The 16,761-nt window shown below is 37.1% G+C and overlaps 1 protein-coding gene across 5 annotated transcripts in view; it reads left to right on the top strand.

Annotated features, from left to right (window-relative positions):
- The window catches only part of agap1 (ArfGAP with GTPase domain, ankyrin repeat and PH domain 1), a 158,764-nt gene that overhangs the window by 60,923 nt on the left and 81,080 nt on the right, over positions 1-16,761 (top strand). For all 5 annotated transcript variants that reach the window (XM_051941658.1, XM_051941657.1, XM_022214767.2 and 2 more), the window contains 2 exons: positions 2,491-2,625; positions 16,471-16,598. In XM_051941658.1, the coding sequence (XP_051797618.1) occupies positions 2,491-2,625; positions 16,471-16,598 (263 nt within the window). The remainder of the gene's footprint in view (positions 1-2,490; positions 2,626-16,470; positions 16,599-16,761) is intronic.

Below are 16,761 nucleotides of genomic sequence, written 5' to 3'. Positions count from 1 at the left end.
ATAAAGCACAATAAGAAAGAGTCTAAAAAAAGACCAGAAAGAGACACAAAATGACCAAAATGAGATGAAAAAATGAGCTTAAAGGACAAAATGACGACTAAAAGATGCAAAACTGTCTGAATATGACACAAAAGCACAAAAGTGGAGCAATGAAATCAACAGGACGCATAAAATGACCAAACGTCCCAAAAAGAGATAAAATGACGAAAAAAAATGCAAACTGGAACAAATAATAACCATAAAGACACAAAATGTGACGCAAAATGAGCAAAATAAACAAAATGAAACCAAAAACAAGCAGAATAAAACAAAAAATTGACACAAATTTACCAAAATGAAGCAAAAAGTTCAAAAGCAAAAAAAGAAGCAAAAAACACCACAAAAAGACACAAAATCCAGAATATGAGCGACAAGATGACAGAAATTAGACAAAATACAACAATTAAGAGACACAAAATCAACAAAATGAGATAAAACACAACAAGAAAGATGTTTAAAAAGAGCAGAAAGAGACACAATCTGAGACACAAGGTGACCAAAATGAGCTGAAAAATGTAAAACAACCGAAATATGACACAAAAAGACTAAAGTGGAGCAAAAATCTACAATATGAGACACAGAATGAACGCACAAAACTGGTAAAATGAGTCAGAAACGAGATAAAATGACGACAAAATGATGTAAAACTGCCAAAACAGAACAAAAAATCAGATTTAGAAGACACAGAATGACCAAAATGAGATAAAGCACGATAAGAAAGAGACTAGAAAAAACCAGAAAGAGACAGAAAATCTACAAAATAACAAAAATGAGATGAAAAAGTGAACACAAAGAGACAAATGACGACTAAAAGATGCAAAACAACTAAAATATGACAGAAAATGGAGCAAAAATAGAGAATTTGAGAGACTAAATGAACACAGAGACAAAATGATGGCAAAATGGTGCAAAGCTCCCGAAACGGAGCAAAAAAACCAAACATTAAGCGAACACAAAGAGAAAAATGGCAACAAAAAGATGCAAAACAACCAAACTTAAAAACAAAGAGATGAAAAACGACCAAAACGTGACGGAAAAGTGATGGAAAGTCTGCACAAAGGACAAAATAAGTGAAACAAAATGACCTAAATGAGATCTAAAATGAGAATAAACAGATAAAATGTTTGACACAAGCTGACCAAAATGAAGCGATAAATGACTACGGACACGAAACCAAGAAAATGTGAAACAAAATCAGCAAAATGAGATGTACGACAAAAAACAGACAATATAGCAACAATAAAGCAAAAAATAAAAACAAAATTTGACACAAATTGACCAAAATGGAGCAAAAAATAATAAAAACGACAACAAAGTGACACACAATCTAGAATATGAACAACAACATGACGAGAGACAAAACGGCGATAAAATGATGCAAAGCAACCAGAATATGACACAAAAGGGGACTAAAATCCATCTTAAAAGGAAACAAAACGATGTGAAATGACCAAAAAGAGACACAAAGTTACTTCAGAGAAATAAAAGAGACACAAGCCGATCCAATTATGACACAGAACGACCAAAAGTAGAAAAATAATTTCCAGAAATAGACTCAGAATGAGCTAAAATCCAAAATAGGAGAAAAAAAAATCCACATTTTCTGGCTTCAGCTGCTTAAATGTGAAGACTTTCTGCTTGTCTTTGTGTCTTCATGTTAAACATTGAAGCTTTAGCTGCAGTAAAACGTCTTCATTCACATTTATTACAGTTAAATAAAAACAGCTGCAGTAGCTTCAGACGACCAGCAGATGGCGACAGAGCGTCACTGAAACATGAAGCTTCAGAGATACAAACTAAAATCACTGCAGTGTGAACGTTCTAAACAGGTTCTAGAGGAACGTTCTGCACTCTGTAGGGAAAAATAAGACATAAAATAACCTTTAAGAGACATAAAATCAACAGTATTAAACACAAAACGAGCAAAACTAGATGTAAAATGAGCATAAACGGATAAAAATGGCAAGAAAAAGATGTAAAACAACGAAGATTTACCGCAAACTGACCAAAATGAAGCTAAAAATGATCAGAAAAACATAAAAATGACCACAGAAAATCAGTAATGTAAGGCAAAAAGGCCAAATATACATAAAATGGTAAACAGGTCTGTGTTTTGGTAAACCGGTCTGTGTTTTGGTAAACAGGTCTGTGTTTTGGTAAACCGGTCTGTGTTTTGGTAAACCGGTCTGTGTTTTGGTAAACCGGTCTGTGTTTTGGTAAACCGGTCTGTGTTTTGGTAAACAGGTCTGTGTTTTGGTAAACCAGTCTGTGTTTTATGTTTCTTGGACACTGATGTGACTAAACTGACTTTTTGTTTCCAGTTCCAAAAGTTCTCTGTTGAACTGCAGGCTGTGTATCCATAGAAACATGACTTTCCTCAGTGTTCCAGCCTCTTCCAGGTAAATGGAGGCTGTGTTTTGTGGCTTCGCTGACCCTGTGTTGTGTTTGCAGACGCCATCAGCTCGGCCAACCCGCGGGTCATCGACGACAGCCGGGCCAGGAAGCTGTCCAGCGACCTGAAGCGCTGCACCTACTACGAGACCTGCGCCACCTACGGGCTGAACGTGGAGCGAGTCTTCCAGGACGGTAAGATCCAGTCCTCTGGGAAGGTGACTTTGCTGCGCCGCCTCCCCCCTCCTCACCCTCCTCACCCCGCTAATCACCCCTCAATTAAGCATTAAATGGAGCCGCTCGGCTATTTAGCTCAGACCTCGGCGCAGTTAAGTTTTATCTGGACTCCCCGACGGGATTAATAAACGAGCCGGACATTACAGGAGGAAGGACGAGGAGGAGGACGGTGTCCAGAGAACACCAGGTCCTCACTGACCCACACAGAGGCTGCAGAGAAACACACAGAAATCCACTAAAACACACAAAAAACACACAGAAATACACTAAAACACACAAAAAACACACAGAAATACACTAAAAGACACAAAAAACACACAGAAATACACTAAAGCACAGAAAAAACACACAGAAATACACTAAAACACATAGAAACCGCACAGAAATACATTAAAACACACAAAAAACGCACAGAAATACACTAAAACACATAGAAACCGCACAGAAATACATTAAAACACACAAAAAACACACAGAAATACATTAAAACACACAAAAAACACACAGAAATACACTAAAACACAGAAAAAACACATAGAAATACATTAAAACACACAAAAAACACACAAAAACCACACAGAAATACACTAAAACACATAGAAACCGCACAGAAATACATTAAAACACACAAAAAACACACAGAAATACACTAAAACACACAAAAACACACAGAAATACACTAAAACACACAAAAAACACACAGAAATACATTAAAACACAGAAAAAACACATAGAAATACATTAAAACACACAAAAAACACACAGAAATACACTAAACACACAAAAAACACACAGAAATACACTAAAACACAGAAAAAACACACAGAAATACACTAAAACACAGAAAAAACACATAGAAATACACTAAAACACAGAAAAAACACATAGAAATACATTAAAACACACAAAAAACACACAGAAATACACTAAAACACACAAAAAACACATAGAAATACACTAAAACACAGAAAAAACACATAGAAATACACTAAAACACACAAAAAACACACAGAAATACACTAAAACACAGAAAAAACACATAGAAATACATTAAAACACACAAAAAACACACAGAAATACACTAAAACACACAAAAAACACACAGAAATACACTAAAACACAGAAAAAACACATAGAAATACATTAAAACACACAAAAAACACACAGAAATACATTAAAACACACAAAAAAACACAAAAACCGCACAGAAATACATTAAAACTCACAAAAACACACAGAAATACATTAAAACACACAAAAAACACACAGAAATACACTAAAACACACAAAAACACACAGAAATACACAAAAAGCACATATACTGTCTCGTTTTGGTCATTTTCCATCTATTTCTCACGTTTTCTTGTCTCATTTTGATTATTTATAATTTATTTATCAGTTTTTTTCATGTCATTCTGGTTGTTTTACATGTGTTTGCCATCGTTTCATGTGTTTTCTTGTCTTAATTTGATTATCTTACATCTATTTGTCACCATTTCATCATTATTTTGTCTATTTTAGCTTGTTTTGTGTCATATTTAGGTTATTTTCCATATATTTGGGTGGTTTTGTGTTTCATTTTGGTTATTTCTCGTTTATTTGTCACTATTTCATCAGTTTTCTTGTCTCAGTTCAGTGGATTTGTTTCAGATTTTGGTCACTTTACATCTATTTCTCACTATTTTGTCTGTTTTCTGTCATATTTTGGTGGTTTTACATCTGTTGCCATTTCATCAGTTTTTTCATCTCATTGTGGTGGGTTTCTTGTCATAATTTGGTTATTTTACATCTTTTTGTCATTGTTTCGTCTGTTTTCTCGTCTCATTTTGGTTACTTTCCATCTATTTGTGGTGGTTTTGTGTCTTATTTTGGTCATTTTGCATTGATTTGTCCGTATTTCGTCTGTTTTTCGTCTCATTTTTGGTGGTTATGTGTCATATTTTGGTTATTTTACCTCTTTTTGTCCCCATTTCGTCTGTTTTCCATCTCATTTTGGTTACTTTCCATCTATTTGTGGTGGTTTTGTGTCTTATTTTGGTCATTTTACATTGATTTGTCCATATTTCGTCTGTTTTTCGTCTCATTCCGCTGCCCCTCACCTCTCACTTCCTGTTGTGGGTTTAATTTCCCTCTGAGCGTCCGATCGGCGGTGAAACTGGAGTTTGAGCTGCGACCTGCCGACCGTGAAGCTCAGGTGAAGCCAGAGGCCGTGGCAGCGGCTGCAGCTCAGCTAATTAAGCGCTGCCTGGGTGTCATCCATTTCCCTCTAATTACAGCCGTTAACCCCGCGCCTGCCGACCGCCGCCGCTTCATTAACGTCTCCGCCGCCTTCCTCTTATTAATGTGCTCTCAGAGTGTAAAAAATGAGCCGCAGGGTTTACGATTCGCACAAAACTTTCCTCCTCAGCCTCTTCCCTGTTTGCCTCCTGCTCCCCCTGATCGTGTTCAGCGTGAAGTTGTTGCTGCTGAGATGTGTGACCTTTAGCGTCCTTGTTGTGTTGAGTCGATGCTCGGCTCCCAGAGCCCCGCAACGCACGTTTGGACGACAATATGAGACACGGAGCGGCCGAAAAGAGATGCAAAACCAACAGAAAGATGTAGAACAACCAAAATGTGACATAAAACAAGCAGCAAGAGGTTTAAAATGAGACACTAAAGAGATGAAACGGCAGCAAAAATATGAATAATAACATGAATGTAACACAAACTCACCAAAATGTGACACAAAGCTACCAGAAATTGGAATTAAATGACCAAAATATGAGGTAAAGATGCCACAAGGACACATAAAAAGGACACAAAATAGGTAAAATGGCAGCAAAAATGTGAAAAACAAGCCAAATGTGACACAAAACTACCACGAACAGCTAAGAAGCGAGCAAAATCTGAAATAATCCATCCCAAAGAGATGGGAAAGGACCACAATGAGACCTGAAGGACATGAAAGGTAACAAAAATATGTGAAACAAAGTGTCAGTCAAAGCTACAACAAAGAGAGGTTAAGAGATTAAAGGGGGACAAAACAAGAGCTAAAATAACTTAGATGTGACACAAACTGACCAAAATGTGACACAAAAGTACCACAAATTGGAATTCACTGACCACAAAATTAGGTACCACAAGGACATAAAATGACCAAAATGGGAGAAAAACAGATCAAAAACCTCCAGCAGAACCAGGCTGTGGATGGGCAGACGTCTGCCTCGAGCTGTCACAGAACTACAACAAAGATGTAAAATGACCAAAATGGGACGCAAAGGTACCACAAGCAGATGTAAAGTGACCAAAATGAGACGCAAAAGAGATTAAAAGGCAACAAAACCTTCAGCAGAACCAGCAGACGTCTGCCTCCACCAAAAATATACAAAGTAGCCAAAAATCTGACACAAAACTACCACGACAAAAGATGTAAACAGACCAAAATGAGACTAAAAGAGAGAAAATGGCAACAGAGTTACGCAAAATACTCAAAATGTGGAACAAAACTACCACAAAAAAGACGTAAAATGACCAAAAGGAAGCAGAAAAAGAGATCAAATGTCATCTAAAATACACTTAGAATATGTAAAATGTGACACAAGAAATCCCCTAAAAATCTGAGGTAGTATCAGGAAGTTGTGAGATGAGATCAGAACATTTTCTACAGAATAAAAATATAACAAACATAATGAATATAGTGAGTGGTGATGATGTGAAAGTGCAGCTCTGCTCCCAGAGCTCCTGTAACACAGATCACTGCTCTGGTTCTATCTGACAGGAAGGGACTGTTTTCTGTGGCGGATGGTTACCTGATGCTGGCCACAGGGGTTGTGTGTCTGTCTGTTGTGTTGCTGTTTGTGTGTCTGTCTGTTTGTGTGTGTGTTGTGTTGCTGTAGCTGCGTTTGTCCTGCAGGGGGCAGTGCAGGAGCAGAGATACACAACCTGGAAATGTGAAGAGTCTCTGAAACACTTCAAGAAGAAGACGTGGGTGTTATTGTGTGTGCGTGTGTGTGTGTGTGTGTGTGTGTGATTGTGTGTAATTGTGTGTGTTATGTTTGTGTGTCTCGGCCCAGGAGGAACGTTTCCTCCCTAAACGCTGCCTTATTATCCTCTTAATTATTCCACTGTGTGTGTTTCTGAGCGTTATTGTGTAATTGTGTGTTTCTAAATGCGATTGTGTGTGTCTCAGTGCGGTCGTGTGTGTGTGTGTGTGTGTGTGTGTGTGTGTGTGTGTGTGTGTGTGTGTGTGTGTGTGTGTGTGTGTTTGTGTGTCTGACACTGTCTCCTTGCATTTTTCTCGTCATTATCCCAAATTAATCAGTTTTCTAATCATCCAGCAGAACGATGAGTTTAATGTTTTCTGTCCTCGCAGCCCCAAGGAGTGTGTGTGTGTGTGTGTCTGTGTGTGTGTGTGTGTGTGTGTGTGTGTGTGTGTGTGTGTGTGTGTTCATGTGTGTGTTTTGTGCGACTGTATTTCGATGTGTGCTCTTGTTTGCGCTGTTTTGTGCGTTCTTCTTTGCTTTCTTTTCACTGTACGTTTGTGTGTTTTTCTGGGTGTGTGTGTAAACTGAAAGTGTGTAACAGATTGTGTACCTGACACACACACACACACACACACACACACACACACAGAGTGTTGTTTCCTGTCTTTACAAAATAAGAGCTTGCATTAATATTTAAATTCATATTTTTTTAAATATGAAGTATTTTAATTAAAATATTTACAATAAATTTGCCACTAAACTGAAATTTATATCAGATTTTTTTATCATTTATTTGACCAAATATCTGAAATAAATCTCACCTAAATAAATTTAAATATTAATAATAAACCAGTAAATATTTCACTTCGTATTTCATCGATTCACTTTTATATTAATTAATTTACAGTAAATTAAACTTCTGACTTTCAACCCTGTAAAATTTAATTAATGCACAAATTAATTTAATTAATATAATTAATATTTTTCAATAAATGTTTAAATGTTCCATAACTTCAGTCTCACAGAAGCACTTCATTTTAAAAAAGACTAATTATATTTAAATTGTTTATTTAAAAAAACAAATTATTGAGCTTTAGTCACAAAAGCTGCACATTAATATAATAATAATAGTAAATGCAGAGAATAAATAATATTAATTAATAATGCAGAGAATTTAATTTAATATTCACTTCTTTATTTTTGAATTTAGAATAAATTCCTGCCATTGATCTGAGGTGTTTTTATATTATTTATTATTAATTAGAATTTTATTTATATTTTAAAGATATTTTAAAATCTACTGAAGCTTTAATCACAAAAATAATTTATTATTTGTTTGTTATTTATTTACTTATATTAGACTGAATATCTAAAAGAAATCTCGGCTCTTTGGGTTAGAAAATATAGCCAGATTAATAATAATAATACTATACAGATAATTCCATTTTTCTAATCACTTACTGACTTAATTTTATTTATCTTTGAATCTTCCAAAGCTTTAATCTGAGGAAAACTTAAAACACATTATATTGTTATTTTTATCTTTTTATCCTCAAAATATATTACATTGTAAATTAAATAGTAAAATAGAAAATCCATTTAAATATTTAAACAATAGTTTGTTCACAGTTTGAACTTTTCTAAAATTTTTGTATTTTATAAACTAATAATAGACACATTTTTCTCCTAATTAATTTAAATTCTCCTCCTGCAGCTGTTATTGGACGCTGATCGATGCATTTATGCAGATTATTCATTGATTGTGTTTCTAATTCCTCCCTCATGCACACTTTATTCTCCTTCTTCTCCTCCTACTTCTTCTTCTTCTCCTCCTACTTCTTCTTCTCCTCCTCCTACTTCTTCTTCTTCTCCTCTTCTTTCTCCTTCTCCTCCTCTCATTGTTTCCAGACCTTCACATTTAAATGTCGTTCTTCTCCTGGTGTTTGTCGATGATCTCTGGATAAAATCAGGATTTATGGTTATGGATAGGTCTGTCTATTGATCTCATGTATATCTCCGTGACCTTCGCATCATCGCCGGCGGCGGCCAGGGGGCGGAGCTTTAAATCCTCATCACTCTTGTATTCGGCTTCATGATCGTCATGGCGACAGGCGGAGAGCAGAAACGCTGATTCGCGCAAATCGGATTGAAGTCAAGAAACAAACTCAGCAGGTCTTAGTTTCACTTTGTCCTTGTGGAGAAACTCAAACATCTGATGGTTTTAATGGCAGTTTTCCTCTTCGATCATAATACTTCCTCCTCCGTGCTCCACTGTCAGGACTGTACATCCACTGTGGTAGTCCTGGACAGATTTACACCTTGATGTAGTCTTCACAAGTCTGTTTGTGGTCGTTGTAGATCTTTACGTGGTCATTGTCGGTCTTTTTGTGGTCATTGTAGGTCTGTTTGTGGTCGTTGTAGATCTTTACGTGGTCATTGTTGGTCTTTTTGTGGTCATTGTAGGTGTTTTTGTTGTTGTTGTAGGTCTTTTTGTGGTCTTTGTAGGCCTTTATATGGTCGTTGTAGGTCTTTATGTGGTTGTTGTAGGTCTTTATGTGGTCGTTTTAGGTCTTCTTGTGATTGTTGTAGGTCTTTAAGTGGTCATTGTAGGTGTTTACGTGGTCATTGTAGGTGTTTACGTGGTCATTGTAGGTGTTTACGTGGTCGTTTGGTCATTGTAGGTCTTCTTGTGGTCATTGTAGGTCTTCTTGTGGTTGTTGTAGGTCTTTACGTGGTTATTGTAGGTCTTTACGTGGTTGTTGTAGGTGTTTTTGTGGTCATAGGTCTTTATGTGGTCGTAGGTCTTTACATGGTTGTTGTAGGTGTTTTTGTGGTCATAGGTCTTTATGTGGTCGTAGGTCTTTACGTGGTTGTTGTAGGTGTTTTTGTGATCGTAGGTCTTTTTGTGGTTGTTGTAGGTCTTTACATGGTCGTTGTTGGTCTTTGCATGGTCGTTGTAGGTCATTTTGCGGTCGTTTTAGGTCTTTACGTGGTTGTTGTAGGTCTTTACGTGGTTGTTGTAGGTGTTTTTGTGATCGTAGGTCTTTTTGTGGTTGTTGTAGGTCTTTACATGGTCGTTGTTGGTCTTTGCATGGTCGTTGTAGGTCATTTTGCGGTCGTTTTAGGTCTTTACGTGGTTGTTGTAGGTCTTTATGTGGTTGTTGTCGGATTTTTTGTGGTAATTGTTGTCTTTTTGCAGCCTCATATCATCATACTTCCTTCTCCGTGTTTCAGTCCTTGACAGGTTCACACCAATCGTTAACACTGACTCTGTTGTTTATGGGTCTTTTTGTGGTCATTTTGCATTTTTTTATTCTTGTTTTTTACCGTGTAGTACCCATTATCCATCTCTTTGTGGAAATTATACATCTTTTTGTGGTTGTTTTGTGTATTTTAGTGCTCATTGTTTGTTTCCAAGTGGTAGTTTTGTTTAATGTTGTTGAATTTTTTTATTTTTGTCATTGTTTTGTGTCTTTTTGTGGTCTTTTTGCATCTTTATATTCTTGTTTTCTACCTTTTAGTACCTGTTTTATGTGTTTTGTAGTCATTTTGCATCTTTTTGTGGTTGTTTTGTGCATTTTAGTGCTCGTTTTTTGTCTCCAAGTGGTAGTTTTTGTGGTAATTTTTCCTGTTTTTGGTCATTTTGTGTCTTTATGGTCATCTCCCCAACACCTTTTGCACTCGTGCAGCCCCATATCGTCATACTTCCTCCTCCATGCTTCACTCTAAGGTTTATACGTCCACTGTGGCGGTCCTTATGTTGAATTCATCTCGGTCTTTTCTGACCAAGGACCCGACTGAAGCTCTGATGTGATTCTGTGACGTAGTTTGGTTTGGATGTAAATAACCTAGCAACACTTGGTGATAATTTTCTAAAAGCGACATCTGAGCTGACAGGAAGTGATGAATTCAGGCGTTTATCTGCAGCGATGTGAAGAATCAGCTCAGACTGAACTAATATTAACAATGATGACCGTCGGTGTGCTTCCTTTGTGTTCCGTTGTGTGTCTGTGTGTGTCGTTGTGCGTTTAACGTGTGGTTTCCTGTAATGGGAAGTGAAGCCTGGTCCAGTCGGGGGGGAGTGACCTCTGAGTGAGGGATGGAGGGGGGAGGAAGGGTGACAGCGTCGCACTCCCTCGTCCATCAGAGCGCTAATTTAATTAGCCTAATTACACCGACATGAACCGCCAACTCTCACACACACACACACACACACACACACACACACACACACACACACACACTCACTCTTCTTCTTTTAATCCGTGTCAGAGTGCAGACTGAGAGCGCTTCGTTAGCGTCGCTAACGAGCTCCGATGACCACCGATGTTCTCACACTGACACGTCCGAGTTCCGTTTCTTTAATTCGGATCAACCAGAGGATTTTCTGGACGCTGATCAAACACATAAATCCACTTTTTGTCCATCATTCCTCATCTGTTGTTGATCAGGAATCAGACAAACAGCTGAGCTAAATTATCACAACCATCCAGTAGAACTCAGACATCAGAAGATATTTCCACATTTCACCACAACTTCAGTCAAACAAACATGTTTAGAGGCTTCATGAATGTTAGGAAAACATGTTTGGTCAGATTAAACCAAGATAAACTTGTTTGATGACAGCAGTGAATGGATAATCCTGACACTGAAGAACAGAGTGTTATAATGCTTCATATCAGCCAAACAATAGTCAAAAACGCCTAAATTTTACAACTTTTATTTTAAAAAATGGCTGTTTTTAGCAATTTAATGTCAGAAACTTTATGATTTTATGACGTGGACACTGAAATTTTGGGTACCAACAGTTTTTTTGTTTTTTGTACATTTACGGCAATATTGACGAGACTTTTTAGAAGACATTTCCATAATTTAGGGTGGTAACCTCTGTTAACCCCTTAAAGCTGCTGTCCGGAGTATCTGTTTGTTTTCAATTTATGTATCATTTTTTAACAAAGCTTAAATGTGTTAGTCTAGTTCGATACTATAATATAAAGTTAGTATAACGCGATATGAAAATTTATTCCTGAGCTCCGCCTTCCTCTCATAGACCCCCATGTTATTCCAAAAAGCGCCGGTCGCTGCCGACCAATCAAGTTCGAGCTTCAGCTTTGTCATGCTGTCAATCAACGGTTACGCGCACAGCAAGCAAGCCCATGCAGAGGTGGGCGAGCTACGCACTACGCAACCGCGCGCACATTTGTTTTGCTTGTGGAGGAGACAGCATCAGGGATCAGCAACTTCCAGAAAAGTTACCAATCCCACGGCTTGTCAGGCCAAGAGACTGCAGGACGTTTTTTGGCTCGGGGTGCTCGCCTCGCTCCCCGACCACGGCCTCCATAGCCCGCCTGACGGCTTCGTTTAGATGCCCGACCTCTGGAGGAAGATGTTGGGGCGTCTGGGACATACTCTTCATCAGAGGAGTCATGCAATTCTGAACTCTAGATAGAAATAAATAAACAATGTAATACATATACACGCGTAAATGCACTAAGTTTGATAAACAACGTCATCGAGAGGGATACACGAGTGTAATCACATATTGAAACTTTACTAGTTCGTCCTAGCAGATTCATGTTATTTTGGTATTAGGACAAGTTAGACTCAATACAGCATTCTAACGTAATTCCTTTACTATTTACTAAATGTACTAAATGTAGAAGAGGGGAAAACAGCAAAACAGGCGAGATGCTGCAGCACTCCGGGCACTTCTCTCATGTACTGCGCGCATGCACAAATAAAGGGGCGAAATCAGAGGGAGGGACCAACAGTGTTTTAGGAGACGCTGCGATTCAAACTCCGGACAGCAGCTTTAAGCTTCAGTGTACCGCCGGCGGTACACCTACTAATTTGCATAGGAATTTCAAGAATGTCCAACGGCTGCAAACCCGATTATACAAACACTATACGCCGATGGAAAACTTAGATTCTCATGAATCCGCCGGTATAAACCACTTTCAGATGTGATTACCACAGCGGGTAATATAAACACATTTGTCCGACAAAAACAAATATCCATCCATCCGTTCTCTATACACGGCTTCAAAGCACACAGCGCGACTCACATTTCCGGGTTTATTATTACACACAGAAAAAAGATTCCACAAAAAAACGGCCATAATCCAACCTTTTACATCCAGATGACACAAGCCAGTAAATTATTTTGTCCAAAACATGTCCTGAAGTCAGTATAAAATCCCCGAATCGGTCATTTTCAAGGAAATGCACCTCCCGATGCCCGTCCAATATTCCCCGTATTTTTCGTAATTTTTTTTATTTAAAAATAGAATATTAGCGATTTTTTGTACTGAAAACGGCTGGAATTGACTGAAGCTTAAAGGGTTAAACATCAGCAAATCTCACCACAACCACAGTCAGGAAAACATGTTTTGGTCAGATGAGACGAAGATAAACTTGTTTGATGACCACAGTTAGTGGATAATCCTGACACTGAAGAACATAGTGTTCTAATGCTGAATACCAATAAAAATTAAAGCCTGAATTTCAGCAATTTTTGTAAAGAAATTTGTGTTCAGTTTTTTTTATTTTATGCAACATTTTCATATTTGTTGTGAGAAGTAATTATGAAACTTGAGCCAGTTGGCTTGACAACGTTTTATATGAATGTAAATTTAAAAAAGAAAGAAAAGAAAACAACAGTTTATACCCAAATAAAATTTGTGAAAACAGGCAGACTTTTTAAATCTAAAATTCATTAAATTTACACCTAAACTTGATTGATATGAAGCATTTTAGCATTCTGTTCTTCACTGTCAGGATCATCCATTCACTGTCGTCATCAAAATTTTTCTTGATCTTATCTGACTAAAATGTTTTCCTAACATTCGCCAAGCCTTTAAAAATCTCTGTTTAACATTATCCGTCATAAAATTTGCTGATATAGTTCAGTTTACAAAAATTAGCGCCTTAAATTATGGAAGTTTCTTTTTAAAAGGCTCAACAACTTTGGCATAAATATGTATTTTTTAAAAACAGCAACATTGTACAAAATTGGATAAAATTTCTGACATTTAATTTGTAAAAGCAACTTTGATTTTTTACTAAATGTAATTAAATTTAGGCCATAATTTTTATTGACTTCCCATTTATTGCACTCTGTTCTTCACTGTCAGGATCGTCCACTCTCTGTCGTCATGAAACACCTCCTGAAAAGTCTTGACAGCTTTGGTTAAAAGCTGGAAAAAAAAATAGCAGTTATTTTTCCCACTAATTGGGAAATTGGAGCCACATTTTTTTGAGGTTCATTAAAGGTCCACTAACATTAATAAACAGTTTTGTTTCGAGTTCAGCTCAGGACGTTTTTGGTGTAAACTGACGGCGTCTTGGACTGCGGCAGGTTGCAGTGAATCCTGCGACGCTCCGCCTGCAGCTGCAGCATCAGCTCGTCTTCACGGCCATAAATCTGTGGGAGACGTTTCCATTAGACGGACCGACAGCTTCAGAGCAGAACCACGATTGATGGATAAAGTTAAACTGCATTAAGAAGCAGTTTAAACATTTAGCGCCACCTTAAAATAACTGTTCTTAACACTTAAGGTAAAATACAGCCTCCAGCCTGACAGCCGCCTGCCGCTGAAACACGGAAAGAATAAAAAATAAACCCACTTCCTGCTCCACGCGACGCTCATTTCAGCTTTTTGACCTTTTTTTGTGAGATTTTGTCGATCAAATGATTAAACAGCAGCCAGGAAACAAACACGACGTTAGAGTAAAAACAAAAAGAAAACTAAATAAGAATGTAAAAATACAACATTTTAGAAAACACATTTTTAAAAATACAACATTTTTAGTCAACACAGCATTGAAAAAAAACTTGACTGGAAGAAAAACTTTCAAAAACACAAGAATGAAACAAAAAATATGAAAACACAACGAAAAAACACAACATTTAGAAACTACATTTAAAAAACACAACACTTTGCAAAACCCAACATTTAAAAAAACACAACAAAACTGATAACAAAATTTTAGAAGAAAAAACAATTAAAAAAACAGAACAAAGCAGAAGAAAACATTCAGACAACACACAACAAATTTTTCAAAAACACATTTAAAAAAAGGCAACAAACAGAATAAAAATAAAATTTCAGAAATCAACAACGAAAACAAAAACAACACAATGTTAGGAAGCAGAAAATTTTTGAAAATACAAAATTTTTATGAAACATTGCATTTAAAAAATATCTTTTTTATCTTGAGTTCTGTTGCGGCGTGTTGTTTTCTCTAAAATCTCATTTTTTCTGTTTTGTGTTGTTGTGTTTTCTTGTTGTGTTTTGCACCTCTGGTCTTCCGTACTTTGGTTCACTCTGACATCAGTTTGACTTTATTTTTTTTCTTTTTGGTTTCTACTTTGTGTAGTCATTGTCGCCTCTTTGTCGTCTTCTTGCCATCTCATCGTGGTCTTGTGTTCTTGCTGTCGTCTCGTCGTGGTGTCGTTGTCGTCTTCTTGTCATCTCATTGTGGTCTCGTTGTCGTCTTGTCGTCTCGTTGTGGCTCCGTTTTGTGCGTCGTGTTTGATTGTGTCGGTTTAAATCCAGCTGAAAGTGTGTTTGATCAGCGGTTCTTCTTTGGCTCCTTTAAACTGGGAGTTTGTTCCTCGGCTGCCCTTCGCTCGGCCCGAGTCACCTGGAGGTAAAAATGTTTACGAGCTTCTCCTCGTTAACGAAGCCGCCGCCTTAACGAGCCCAATTAAAAGAATGGCTTCATCTGAGGGTTTATAGGAGCCGAGGCGATGGAGTCACTAAAGTCACTTTTACTGATTGGTTTCATTATTCTGCTTCAGGTTTCCTGTTTGAGCTTCAAAAATGACATAAAATATCAAATTAACTGTTAAAACTGTTGTTGTGGAGAAATGTGCTGATGGAGAGCCGGAAAAGTTTCTCTAAACAGCTTTTTTTAGAAACTAAAACTCATCACATTTAGGCCTAAATCTGGATTAATTACAGTATTTTAATCCTCGCGCTTCACTGTCAGGATCATGTGTTCACTGCGACGACAAACGAAACAAAATTTTTGAAAACGGCTTCTTTGAAAAGGCAACTAACAGAAAAAATATTTAGGAAAAAACATTTTAGAAAAGACAATATTTCACAAAACACTAATTCAAAAAACACAAGAAAACAAAATAACATTTTAAAATAGAGAACACTTCAGATAACACTAAAAGGTTTTTAGAAAACCTAACAGCAAAACATAAAAACAGGGGAAAATTTGGAAACAACAACCACGTTTTAGCAAGTTTAGAAAACAGCTCTATTTTAGAAAGCTTTTGGAAAACAGCACACCAGAAAAAAACCTGCAAATCAAAATATTTTAGAGAACAAAAACCAAAATATTTTGTAAAATAACAACCATGTTTTTAGGAACAAGCAAAATTTCAGAAAGCAATAATTACGAAGAAACAACATTTAAATAAAACAAAACAGAAAAACTTGGAAATCAATACTAAGACTTTTTTAAACATTTTTTTTATTTAGAAAACACAACAACAAAACCATAGAACAGAGAAAAAAGTTTTTAAAACAACAACCACTTTTTAGCAAACCCATTTTAGAAACCAAAAAATATTTCAGAAAACAAGAAAACAGAAAAAAAACGTGGAAACCAAAAAAACCTTTTAAACAGAGGGGAAAAAAAGTAGAAAACACAGCAACCACATGAAAATATTCTGCAGGGCTGGACCCGAATATTCAGTTGTGACGGTGGTATCCAAATATGTATTTTGAGATCTAAATATTTGGAGCTCTTTCTTTTCTTGTTGTGTTCCTGGTTGTCGGTCTTTGTCGAGTCGTGACAGGTTGTGTTGTCTTTGTTGTTGCAGTTGCCCAGAAGATCGTCGCCACCAGGAAGAAGCAGCAGCTCTCCATTGGACCCTGCAAGTCGCTGCCCAACTCGCCGAGTCACTCGTCCGTCTGCTCGACACAAGTGTCGGCCGTCCACATCAGCCAGGTGAGAGGACGACAACGCTACACAACTCACATCCTGGAGGCTGAAACGGACGCACAAACTTTACTGAAGTTACACTCAAAAGACGTAAATACACTCGTAGTACCACTAATCAGACGTCGTAATCCATTCCTGTTTCTATTAATGACGCAGAAAGACAAAATAA

The sequence above is a fragment of the Acanthochromis polyacanthus genome, chromosome 22 (genome assembly GCF_021347895.1).
Source record: "Acanthochromis polyacanthus isolate Apoly-LR-REF ecotype Palm Island chromosome 22, KAUST_Apoly_ChrSc, whole genome shotgun sequence".
Classification (NCBI taxonomy): Eukaryota; Metazoa; Chordata; class Actinopteri; family Pomacentridae; genus Acanthochromis; species Acanthochromis polyacanthus.
Note: the sequence above shows the minus strand (reverse complement) of the source record. Positions and strands in the feature narration are given on the sequence as shown.